Source organism: Nestor notabilis, unplaced genomic scaffold (genome assembly GCF_000696875.1).
Source record: "Nestor notabilis isolate BGI_N333 unplaced genomic scaffold, ASM69687v1 scaffold3146, whole genome shotgun sequence".
NCBI classification, from domain to species: Eukaryota; Metazoa; Chordata; class Aves; order Psittaciformes; family Psittacidae; genus Nestor; species Nestor notabilis.
The window spans coordinates 89,335-101,999 of NW_009932181.1; the positions used below are offsets into that span (position 1 = coordinate 89,335).

Sequence of the window (12,665 nt, forward strand, 5' to 3'; positions counted from 1 at the left end):
CTCTCAGAGGTGAGCCGTGCTCAAAACTGGACTGAAAGCAGAGGGGCTCAATTTCAGCTCAGGGATGAAATATAATGCAAGAAAAATTTAACAAACATCCATCACACTATGCATCAGCACAGAAACTGAGAGCATACAGTTAGTTTTGCAGGACTAGAGTTTAGTTTCAACTTTTTTTATTGTCTTTTGTAGAACGAGAAAGAAAGAGAAAACAGGCAGAAGCAGCACAGGAGGTGAAGAAAAGGGAGGCATAAATTGAGATATGGAATTGAGAGAAAGGAAACCAGAAACAATACTCACAGAAAAGGGAAGGATAGTTGTGAATGGCTAATGAGGTTTAAAAGGCATTCATTCTTCTGCTACTGAAAAGACTACTGTGCCCCGTGGCTACGTATTTAGCCAGCCTATATTATGAGTGCCTCTGAAATCTCAAGATTAAGTTATGCCAGGATGGAATATTTCTGGAAAGCTTGAAGCAAACTGACCATGGCATTTCACAGATAGACGGGTTAAAAAATGAGGTGATCTCACTTTCTGAACAGCATCCCACATTTGTTTTGGCTTATAACCCCCCCCCCCCCAAAAAAAAAACAAAAAAAAAACCAAAAAAAAAAAAAACAACCAAACAAAAAAGGGAGAGAAAGGAAAAGAAAGAGAACAACTTGGCATGGGTTCCTTAAACTGTTTTAATTTCTTGTTCTTGATGACGACTGATGCCTTTGGGTAGTTTTACAGATTAGAGAAAATTTTAAAAATGAAACTAGAGCTCTGCAGAGCGCTTTCTTTATGAGAGCTGAAAGACAAGCTAGTCACATTCTATACAGGCCTGATACAATGACCTCAAGGAAGAAAGTACAAAGACTATCAGACCCCCAGAGAGCCTGCCTTTTCCATACTGCAGGAACAGTTTTGGAAGTACACATCCCACATTTTATACAGACCAGGAAGCTTTAGGTGGCCTGCACCATCATGAATGTAGGAAAGCCAATGACATAAAATTGTAAATAACTGAGGGTCTTGTCCACTGTATAAATAATGGCAATTTAAGAAGTCAGCAGCTGCATGTTGAAGATTTGCTTATATGCCTCTCCTTATCAACACTTCCATCAGAGAAAACAATCATTCTATCTCTGCTGTGCACACAGTCTAAAGTAGGGACACAGAATACAAAGATCTCAGAAAATAAAATTCCCCTGCCTGGATGATTTTATTGAGAAAACATCTTCATACTTCATTTAAAAGGAAATCCATTGTTTTTAGTAAAACCTTCACTTCAATTTCTGAGGCTTCCTGTCATTGCTGTGTTTGTGGAAGGAAAACTAAGCCACAAAATTTTTACAACCAAATTCCAATACAGCAAGCTTTTGTCATGAAATTGTAATAAAATTAGAGACACAAAGCTTTTTTCATAATTAGGTAGATTAGACTTTCTCTGCATGCAGTTATCAGTGATAATAAGAAAGCCTTAGTGTTTCAGCAACCCAACTCCTCACATGACTCCCCAAAATTTACAGTATTCTTATTTACAAGTGGACATTCAAAAACTAAAGTGCAAATCACAGCCTCAAGAAGCAAATGTCTGCCATTCTCCACAAGCCCTGTGGCAATCACCCTGGATTGAAAGTAACTGGAAAATAAATGTAATCCAAACATTAATTTTCTATTTCATCTTTTTATTAAAAAGTTAATTAAACATGGACATGAACCTTCATTCCATCCTTCAGCAAGTATCCCCTGTCTCTGAATTGTCATGTATTTGAATATGAAACTTACCTCATGGTTTGAAACAAGATTAGTGAGCACCCAGGACACATTAGGAGGTGGCCCGCCAGTAGTGTCACAGTACAATGTGATGCTCCTTCCTTCCACTACGGTGATGTTGTAATTGCTTAGGTTTGCTGAGGGCAAGTCTATAGTAGAAACAACAACAACAACAAAAAATCCACATGCATTTGTATTTAATAGGAATAGACACCACCCAATTCTAAGCAGGCTGTATGTATGCAAGCAAAAACACCGCTAAAACACATATTCATTGTGTTCAGTTACTGTTCAGTCAAAGAGTACAATCAGCATCTTTGGAAACATGAATTTTTCAGCTGGTACATAACATTCTTTTGCAGCTCCTCTGCTTCACTTCCTAAGAAAACATTAGTGCATCTGGAAATACATAAAGCTAATTATATACAGAAATGTTTCAGGTGGGCAAACAGAAGTTATCCTAACTTCATTTTTTAACTTCAGTGAAAAGAAACCAACCTTCTCTTACACTTTAAAATGGGAAATTTAATCTGTTGCTTTGTAACAGCTACAAAGCAAGCTCTATTTTCCACAAACTGACACTGTGGTATTCCTACTGTTCTCCGCAACACTAACAGGAAAATCCCATTAGCACCCAGTACCACACAAGAGACTGCAGCTCTCTTTCATGCAGACACAGCTCACAGAAAGCAGAGCAAAACCTAGATCTTGTGTACAAAGTGAGGGACACAGGGCACTGAACAGATCAAACCAGAGGAAAAAGAAAAATTGCACAGAGCTGCTATCCAAGGCATCTCAGTAGACTTCGCTATTGCCCTCAGGGAAGCAGAAAAGCAGTGAGAGAAATGGTACCACTCACCAGGAAACAAGCCCAGATATTGAAAAAATCAGGATTCCCCCTCCATCTCACAGAGCTATAAATCACTCTGTATCTCACTCTTCAGCAGAAAAAGCAATGGGAGCTTCCCAAAAACTAAGTGTATGCTGAATGCTTACACAAACACAAGGAATTTTAAACTGACCCTCTTCAAAAACAATGGCAGCTATATCAACAGACTTCAGGCACAGAGGACCTCACTTATTTACATAGTAAATAATTATGCAACCTGCTAGAAATATTGTATTTTTTAAAAAAAATACTGTGCCATCATTTGGAGCTGCTACACTCTGTAAAAAGCCTTGGCCTCCTTTTTGAGGTATGTCTCATCAACTGTTCCATGCAAGTTTTACCTGCAATTTATCATCTCAAATAATCAAGCTTATCTGCTGTGCAGGGTATGTATGTATGATCTTTCAAAGACTTTCTGAAACAGTAGTTCTCTTTTGCTTTGCTTTGGTTTTAGCTTTCGTCATGGTCTTGCAGATGCAGAAGTTTAGCAGACTTTTTGCTTATGTAAAAAGTCCCATACAGTCAACCATCAAATCAGTATGAACACAGTACGGCTGCTAGAACTTCCAACAGAAGCTATATGCACTGGAAATCTCCCTTTAAGTTTAATTAGTTCAATAAAAATTAAATGAGAAGAAGTACTACAGAAAAGAAGACAAATAATTTTCCAGGCAATGCTTTCTTGCCTAATAGGATTTGAAGATCAGCACAAGTATACAATAACTGCTTAGGCAATTCTCCCAGTGCTTTAAGTACTGCTGTAATATGATTCCCATTACAGACATCATGGATTTCTTCTATTATGTTCACTTTATAAATCATATGTTGAAGTTTATTGAGACAGAGCTGGACAGTTTGTACGCCTTGATGCAGTAATCTGTTAGCGAAGGTAGCCATCTGCTCTCGCCTGCTGTGAATTCAAATCTCAGCAGTGTCTGTCAACTAGCTGAGCAGGAAATAAAACTAGTCTTAGGGAACATTTGGATATTAATTATGCTGGTTAGGGAACAGGGAGAGAAGTAATGAGATCATTTGCTTTATAAAGTTACACTTCCACACTACCTCTGAAAACCATTCCAACAACTCTTGCCAAACCTGATCGTGTGAAGAGATTAAAGCTTGCCACTTCTTCCTGGCCCTAGCACTTGAGACAAGGTCTACACAACAGATTAGTGTTTCACTATGCAAGCCAGCACAGTTCCTACTAACACATTGTTTCACATAAAACCTCTCATGTAAGCAAAAATAAAAACAAGTTTGGTCCCTTAGAGCCCTCCGTTAATAGCTGTTAAGTTCTGAGGCAACTTCTTCCTGCAGCTTGTTTATTTACAGAATAGGCGACTGAAGTTTAATTCCTCTGGTACTAACTGGTATTAAACCTGGTACTGGTTCTGAACCAGCTCTGGTTTTGGTTTTTTTGCAAAAGTCTGCACATGTCATGTTGATGTGATGTCTCTGAGGCGAACAGCTACATCATGCTTGTATCCTGCCAGAAGGTTTTAAAATAATAGCGCTTATTATTTTATAGATTCCTGAAGTTGCACTAAAAAAAAGTTGCAAGACCCAGCTGAAAACACTGCAGCAAGAAAGAACAGAACAGTCACATTACTGTGTGTTCTTTTTTATTCCCTTTCCCACTCCTAAAAGAGGTGAGTGCAAAATACATACAAGAACTGCCTTAGGATTTTTTTTTTTTCTGGTTGGGAATCTTGAGTTAATGGACTTTAAATGCAAGATTATTTTGGCTTTTACTTCCAGTGGCACCCAGACTGCTCCACAGCAGAATACACACTAATTGAGAAGTGAGTCTGTTTGGGAAAAGCACACAGTTGTGTAAGACTTTGTGGCTACAAAATGCAATACACTGGACTTACCAACAAAGCAATGACATTAAGCAGCAAAATCTGTAGTGAAAAATATCTGTATTTAAAAATACACAATGTGCCCTAACAGACAGGTATGCTCAGTATATACACTCAGTGTAGTGTGAGACTATTTATACGAGTCAGTAGCACATTGACACCTACACAATTACAAAGACATCAGCCATGCTGCATTTACTCCTGACTTAATTTGGTTAAATACAGTGGTTTAGATGACTATCACTTCTGTTGATACAGATGTACATTTTAAAGGACTTTGTATACAGTAATTGATACAAGCAATTAGACAACAGGTTCAAATACCTTTTTTACACTGCCAGAATAGTAAATTTAGACACTAGCATAAAAGCCCATACAAGGTAGACATGACATCATCTTTCCACAAGTCTCATCTTGGTATCTGTCAGAGAGAGATTATTCTGTGACCCAAAGTTTGAAACACAATATTTCTTTCAAACTTTGATAGCACTAATTATTATAATTCTGGATATCACTAATAACCCTGCTACTATCCAGGGTTTTTTTTACATTTGCTATGTTCTTGGCCTTAATAGCCTTCTGCAGCAATAAGCTTCACAGGCATGCTGTCCAGGCCATATACAAGAGCCATTCCCTTTTATTTGTTCTTAAGTATATCTGTGCATCTAAATTCATTAAATGCTCTCCTGATCAGACAGGACAGATAAAAGAGAGTTTCTGAATTATCATCTGAAGACTTTTTCAGCTTCTACATTTTCGGTTCTGGGATTTGTTCTGCTGCTCAAAAATCTTCACCAAGAAATTCTCTCAATATGGTCAATTAGCCTCACTAATACCTAAGAAACGAGATGATGAAGAAATGAGCACCTGAGAAAATACCATAAATCCAATATTGTATTCATTTATGCCATCCTTTGCACGCTAAGCCCCTGATTTTCATCAGCCTATCGACAAATTCTCTGGGGTGCAGACATGATGCAGTGTCATTCAATGTGTTTCAGTGTGTCTATGACATCTCTTTTTTGCTTAGCACATTTTTGTAGGTCAACCTGTTCTGTGACAAGAACAAGCAGTTACCAAGAAAAAATTGACAACTTTTTTCTGGAAACTACCAACTGCATTTGAATTTTAATAAGGTCATTTCAATCCTTACCTGAAACCCTTAATCATATCTTAATAAATATATCAGACCCAGAATGATTAAATTAATACTGAGCCAGCAATTATCTATCAAACTAAAATACGTAAACGCAGATTACCAGAACCACTAATTTATAAAATAACCCCTGTAATAGGAAGATACAGTGGCTCAAATCCAGTCTGCTTGCCTCACATAAGGTTTCTAAGGTTCTTAACTCCACTTGGTTTAGATTTTTTCTCTCTAGGGAGAAAGCATACAACTAATTACAGCACTACCGTACAGCTTGGTAACACCCACTACTAGTGCTGTCTGGAGCCTGAAAACAGGATGGTTGACAAAGTAATTTGTTAAGAACTGCGCACATGGATCTGCAAATTTCAGGTATCTTACTGGCTTTGAACAGGTTTTATCAATGTAAGATGGAAGAAAAAAAGAGCTTTCTTAAATTGTTCTACTAAAATTCTGCCTTATTTGAAAATACATGAATGTTTAAAAATTGCAAAGGTCTTTTCTTACGGGATTTTTTGGGTTTAAAAAACAAAGCAAAAAACTTTCTAGTAATTCTAGCTATAAAGGAGGCGGAGCCATTGGATATGTGATTCACCTCCTGTGTTTCACTTAGCAACTGTCTGCAGCCAACAAGCTCTGAGACAGATTTCAGCCATGAGGTAAGTGGGCATGTTTCCGCTAAAGACTGCAGAACAACAGGGCCAAAAATCAGCCTGGCTTCACCTTTAGAGCACTGTAAATAGGATACCCCAAAAGTTTACCTGCAAAACATAAATTAAAGAAACATAAATCACTGTTTCTATTTCCTATTGTTTGACAATCATGGAATCAACGTGCTCAGTAGATAGTTATTATAAGATGACAACCACAATCATATTCAATGAAAATAAAAAAAAGTAAAAAAAAAAAAAAAAACCCCAAACAAAAAACTAACCAAACAAACAAACTAAAAAAAAAGTTTGGCAAATAAAGTCCAGAATAAGCAGAAATGAGGGACATTTTAAAAAATTATCATTTATGTTTATCTTCATTTTTCTGGAGTCCAAAGTTCACAGATCACTTTCCTCTCCAGCTACAGGGAAGAGAAGCCTGGAACTTTTCACCAGGTACTGTTCTCCATTTCTCTACTGTAACTTTGGTATCATGCATAACAGAACTTGAATTTTCTCTTGGATTAAAATGAAAGTAAAGGCACCATTCTGAATGGCATAAGGGGAAAAGAGGAAAAGGAATATTAGATCATGATCCTTTTCCTCAGCATATTTCCATACTCTGCCCACTGAGTGTTATTGTAAATTAAAGAAACTCTCCCAGATAAAAACCTTTTCAACTCTTTGGGAGAATACAGAATCACAGAATCATAGAATAGTTAGGGTTGGAAAGGACCTCAAGATCACCTAGTTCCAACCCCCCTGCCATGAGCAGGGACACCACACACTAAACTATGTCACCCAAGGCTCTGTCCAATCTGGCCTTGAACGCCTCCAGGGTTGGAGCATTCACAACTTCCTTGGGCAACCTATTCCAGTGCCTCACCACCCTCACTGTGAAGAACTTCTTCCTTAGATCTAACCTAAAGTTCCCCTGTTTAAGTTTAAAGCCATTACCCCTTGTCCTACCACTAGAGTCCCTGAGGAAGAGTCCCTCCCCAGCATCCTTGTAGGCCCCCTTCAGATACTGGAAGGCTGCTATGAGGTCTCCACGCAGCCTTCTCTTCTCCAGGCTGAACAGCCCCAACTTTCTCAGCCTGTCTTCATACAGGAGGTGCTCCAGCCCTCTAATCATCCTCGTGGCTCTCCCCTGGACTTGCTCCAGCAGCTCCATGTCCTTTTTATGTTGAGGACACCAGAACTGGACACAATACCTCTAGTGAGGTCTCACGAGAGCAGAGGAGAGGGGCAGGATCACCTCCTTTGACCTGCTGGTCACGCTTCTTTTGATGCAGCCCAGGATACGGTTGGCTTTCTGGGCTCAAGCGCACACTGAAGCTGGCTCATGTCAAGCTTCTCATCAACCAACACCCCCAAGTCCTTCTCCACAGGGCTGCTCTGAATCACTTCTCCACCCAACCTGTAGCTGTGCCTGGGGTTGTGCCGACCCAGGTGTAGGACCTTGCAGTTGGCTTGGTTGAACTTCATGAGGTTGGCATCGATCCACCTCACAAGCATGTCCAGGTCCCTCTGGATGGCATCCCTGCCCTCCAGTGTATCAACTGAACCACACAGCTTGGTGTTGTTGGCAAACTTGCTGAGGGAACATCAATCCCACTGTCCATGTCACCAACAAAGATGTTGACCAAGACAGGTCCCAACACCAATCCTTGAGGGACACCACTCGTTACTGGTCTCCAACTGGACATTGAGCCATTTAGCGCAACTCTTTGCATGTGGCCATCCAGCCAGTTCTTTATCCACTGAGTGGTCCATCCATCAAATTGATGTCTCTGCAATTTAGAGACAAGGATGATGTGTGGGACAGTGTCGAACGTTTTGCACAAGTCCAGGTAGATGATGTCAGCTGCTCTGCCGCTGTCCATCAGTTCTGTAGCCCCATCATAGAAGGCCACCAAATTGGTCAGGCAGGAGATATATATATGACTATATGTATATAGTCATTGAAGAGAGCACTGAAGAACCACTTGATAGAGATACGCTTGCCATGTGGCACAGAAAATCTTGATGAGTGTTTTCCACAATGACCATGGTATTTTGCACAAGTCTGACAGGGTTAAGCTAGAATAGCCTCAAACACTCTACCGGTTGTGGTGAGGACATTAACCTCAAAGTTGTAGGTTAGATTCCTGAACTGAACCTTTAACCAGAGAGAGATGACAAAATCTCCTCCAGTAGCCACCTTTTTTAAAGTAAAATTAAAAAAACCCAACAAAAACCCAAAACCCAAATCCAAAAAGCTCCCACCTTGTTACTATGTGGAAGAACATCTTTTTTTTTCAGGAGGCAGAGTCTGTCAGCTCACTGGACACCAAGATATTTTGAAATACTAGAAGAAATCTGCCTCCAATCGTGTCACACCCGATTGTCACATTCAGCTGGGAACTTTTACAGAATATGATTAAATAAGTACAGCCTCTACCTGAAGATGATAAGTCTTTAATTATGCTTTCGCAGAGCCAATACACCCTTACTTTGCCTTTAAACACTCCATCAGTCACTTCTTAACTGAAATTAGTTAAGCAAATTTCCTTAAGAAAAGCCAATGTGTGCCGCAGCAAAGACCACAATACTTGCTAACTCATCTTCATGATTTTAGCAACAAATGCTACCTCTGAAGAATTGTCATCCCATCCAGGGCTTCAAATGTGTCATGAATGCCATGTAGCCATGCACCAGAATAAATTCACTTGGACAGTGAGCCATCCTCCACAGTCAGCCTGTATAGAAGCTTTGAAGGCTGCTGCTGCTATTTCAAGCCAGATGAAGGGCTTACATTTCCAAAGTTTACATCAGCTCCTTAACTTCTGCTCATGCACCTTTCTCTTATGGTCCTTAGGCCTGACCTGGGTTCTAGTAGGAAGACGCTGAAAAAGAAAGGATCTTGCAGCACCTAAACACTTAATTGACCTCATTCCCAGTATTAGTATCAACAGTTTTTCTGCAAGAATTTTTAGACTATAGAGGCTATCAAACTTATCAACACTTCCCTTGCTAGCAGTCTCTTGAATGTACCCAGCCATGTTTTCTCTCAAATTCCCTGAATGCTTAAGAAAATTAACTTACATCTGGAAAAGTTGTCCTTAATTGGTATTTAAGCTTCAGATCACCCACAACTTTCAAAAGAAACCCAAATACATTCAGGACAGTTGGGCTGAATACAGCAGCCAAAAGCTTAACAGATGAAGCAAGAGCTAAACAGCCTTTGTAATGTAATTTAATGAGGCCTAAACTAGCTTATGCAAGCCTCTAACAAACGCTTATTATTCACTAAGTGCACGTAATGCAGTTGCAATTCCTGTATCTTTATCTGGGGAATTTCATGTGTGTTCAGGAAATACTGAAAACAATGCCTACCTGTCAAATATGGCAACATGATAAACATATGATCCCGAAACTCAAAGATGTTCAGGGAACTACATAAATGAGTAAAATGGTGGGTTTCACTCTTGATATCAGGTATACTGTATACCAAGTATATGGCTGAAGAGATGTCTTCATGAAATGTCTTCACTTTTAAACTGAAAAAAGTATTTTCTTTAGACTTCAGAATACAGCTATCTAGTTGTTAGTCTCCACCTAGTTACACAGTAAAAGCAAAGCAAGAATACCATCAGCCAACAGTCCGACAGCCATTCTCCCTCAGTAGATCAGAGCTCCACACTTACACAGATGCGTCAAATCAGACACAGAGAATACCTCTGCATATATGCACAAAGCACTGAGTTCAGAATGATACCAGAGAGATCAAGATGTGTTTCTTTCCCTTAGATAGTACCTTACTTCTACTTCTAACCTGCTTTGTATTATAAACCTGTTTTGTTCCAGTTAAAGCAGAAATTGAGTCAGAATTATAAAACAAAATTCTGCTTTTTTCATGTATATCACATGTACTCAACTATCATCATTCACAATCCCTGATTTACATATTATATGTCTAGACATCTGTATAAAAGTTACTAGTTGCTTCATGAACAGATAAAAGCGTATGCTCACAAGGAAGTTATGCACGTGTCTTTGAAAATGAGATCCTGTTGCCTTTTCAAACACCCATAAATTATTTGCTATATTCACTTAAAATCTGGAGTAATGAAAATTGTTTTAATTAAGTTTGGAAAATTCTAGCTCAACTTTGGAGAAACAGTGAAAGTCCATTAGTGTCAAAACTCTCATAAAAAAAAATTTTATACAGCCCATGAGCACAGATAAAACTCTTAGAGAGAAAATAAGAACAGTTCACCACCATAAATCATGTATAACATCTAGTTCTTGAGCCAAAATAAACAACACAAGCTAGAGATCCCATGAATATTCTGAAAGGTAAATATGGAGAATGTTTAAGGCTTTTTTTAAACTCACTTCATTCTGCCTATAATGTTCTCCTTCTGATAGTCTTATCTGTAAAGTCTGGCTGATAATGGAAAAAAACGTCAACACCCACTGGATTATGCCTTTGCTTGTGGTTTTAGACTGCAGTGTACTGTGATTGCCTATGATCTAATGCTTATTTTATTGACTTGCTAATACTAGAAATCTTTTCTGTAAATTCAAACAAATAAATGTGTCAATCCTTCAGTTTGCCTTTTTCCCCACTTACAATTTATAACCACCTACCTCCAGTCTGGTTGACTACTTACTTATTTACCTCTAGGACAAAAATCTATCACCGTAAAGAGGCTGAAATGAAGCCAGACTCAGTCCAGTCTATCTGCAGCCATCTGAACAACTGCCTGCAAAAATTCATGGCATCCCAACATGAGCGAGAAATAGGCAACCTGACTCTTTAGATTGCAATTCTACATTACAATGACTTCTAAAATCTTGTCAGTCATATACAAGAAGCAGAAATAAGAGCAACACCACAGTTACTTCATGTGCAAAAGGACAGACAAAAAATAGACTTATAAAACCCCATAGTTCTCAGACCAGCCAACCTTTATGCTGATTAGCTGTGTATGTAAACAATAGCCAGTCTGAATATATCTTTGTTATATGTACAACAAATCAGTACATGGAACTAATTTGCCTCTTTGTTCAGTAGACTTTCGCTAGCATGACCAATGACAAAAAAGAAAACATCTGCAGAAACAATGTAGGTATAGAAGCATACAAAGCTGGGACAAAAAACTGAAAGCCGGATCAAGCACCACACCAGCATATACAAAACAATCTGACTAACTAAACTGGCCGGGTAAAGCAAAATGCCATCACCACTCTGAGATAAAGAGCAACAACTAATCCACACGGGACTGCAGAGACAGATGTAGAAGCCAGGCTTCTCCCAAAAATACCACAAGAAAAAAAGACTTCTTTCAGTATCAGTGAGTTCAACAATAGCAATAGAGAAACCGTATGGCTACCATAGGGAGCAACCAACATCTTAATAACCAGTCTCAAAGACATGGTCTTGCATCCTTGGCATTCACTGAGCTCCAGGTGATCTGCAGACTAATGGTCTTTAGAGTGACCCTACCACAGGCATAGGACATGCCCACTTCCAAGGACTTAATACACTGGTGGCAATTGCTTCCAGACCTTACAGAGGTACAAATAAGAACAAAATGTTTACTTATTTAGCTGTCTTTCTCAATTTTCTAATGATATTTATTAGGTGGAAATAAAAAAAAAAAAAGGATGACATAGGTCACAATGCTGTCCATGTTGTACAGACTACTAGCAAATACTCTGAAAACTAAGCAACGCTATTCCTCCTCTACACAGAAGGCTGTACTAATATTACTGTGGTAGGTGCAACTTAAAAACCTTTGACATAGTAATTCAGTGTGGATTTAAAACTTAAAACAATCTGACAATAATCATCACAGATAAATATATTTCAAATGCAGCTGAAAAAATAATTCTGCAAACATCGTAATAATTGACTAACATTTTTAGTATTGCAGCTGGAGACGATCTTCCAGAGAGTGAGCATACCTGACTTTAAGCCTCAAGCAAAGAAATCACAGTTGATGGCATTTAAATTGCAACCAGCCTTCAATCAGCACATTAATGAACACTTACACCATATAAACAATAAGTACCACAGAACTTTGCTAATTTTCACACCAATCAACTACAAACCAAAGCCTTATGATCACGAAACCACAGTAGCCTCTTCCAACTTCCCAGCATGAGATTTATTAACAGTATACAGTAGCAAGATGTCCTATTACCGAGACAGATATTTACTATATACTGTACAGGCCACTTACTATGATATTATGAAGTAATTAATAACACCTGCACACAAAGAGCATGTTTGCTTAATTTCTGAATTGGAAAAAAAAATTAACAAACCAGAGAGATGGGATACAACCATTTCATTAGCAGAA

At 38.7% G+C, this 12,665-nt stretch overlaps 1 protein-coding gene across 1 annotated transcript in view; it reads right to left on the bottom strand.

Moving 5' to 3' along the window:
- Positions 1 to 12,665, bottom strand: part of LOC104407057 (BDNF/NT-3 growth factors receptor-like) — a 74,275-nt gene that overhangs the window by 46,893 nt on the left and 14,717 nt on the right. Inside the window, exon 5 of the mRNA XM_010016235.1 lies at positions 1,774 to 1,910. Within this exon, the coding sequence (XP_010014537.1) occupies positions 1,774 to 1,910 (137 nt within the window). The remainder of the gene's footprint in view (positions 1 to 1,773; positions 1,911 to 12,665) is intronic.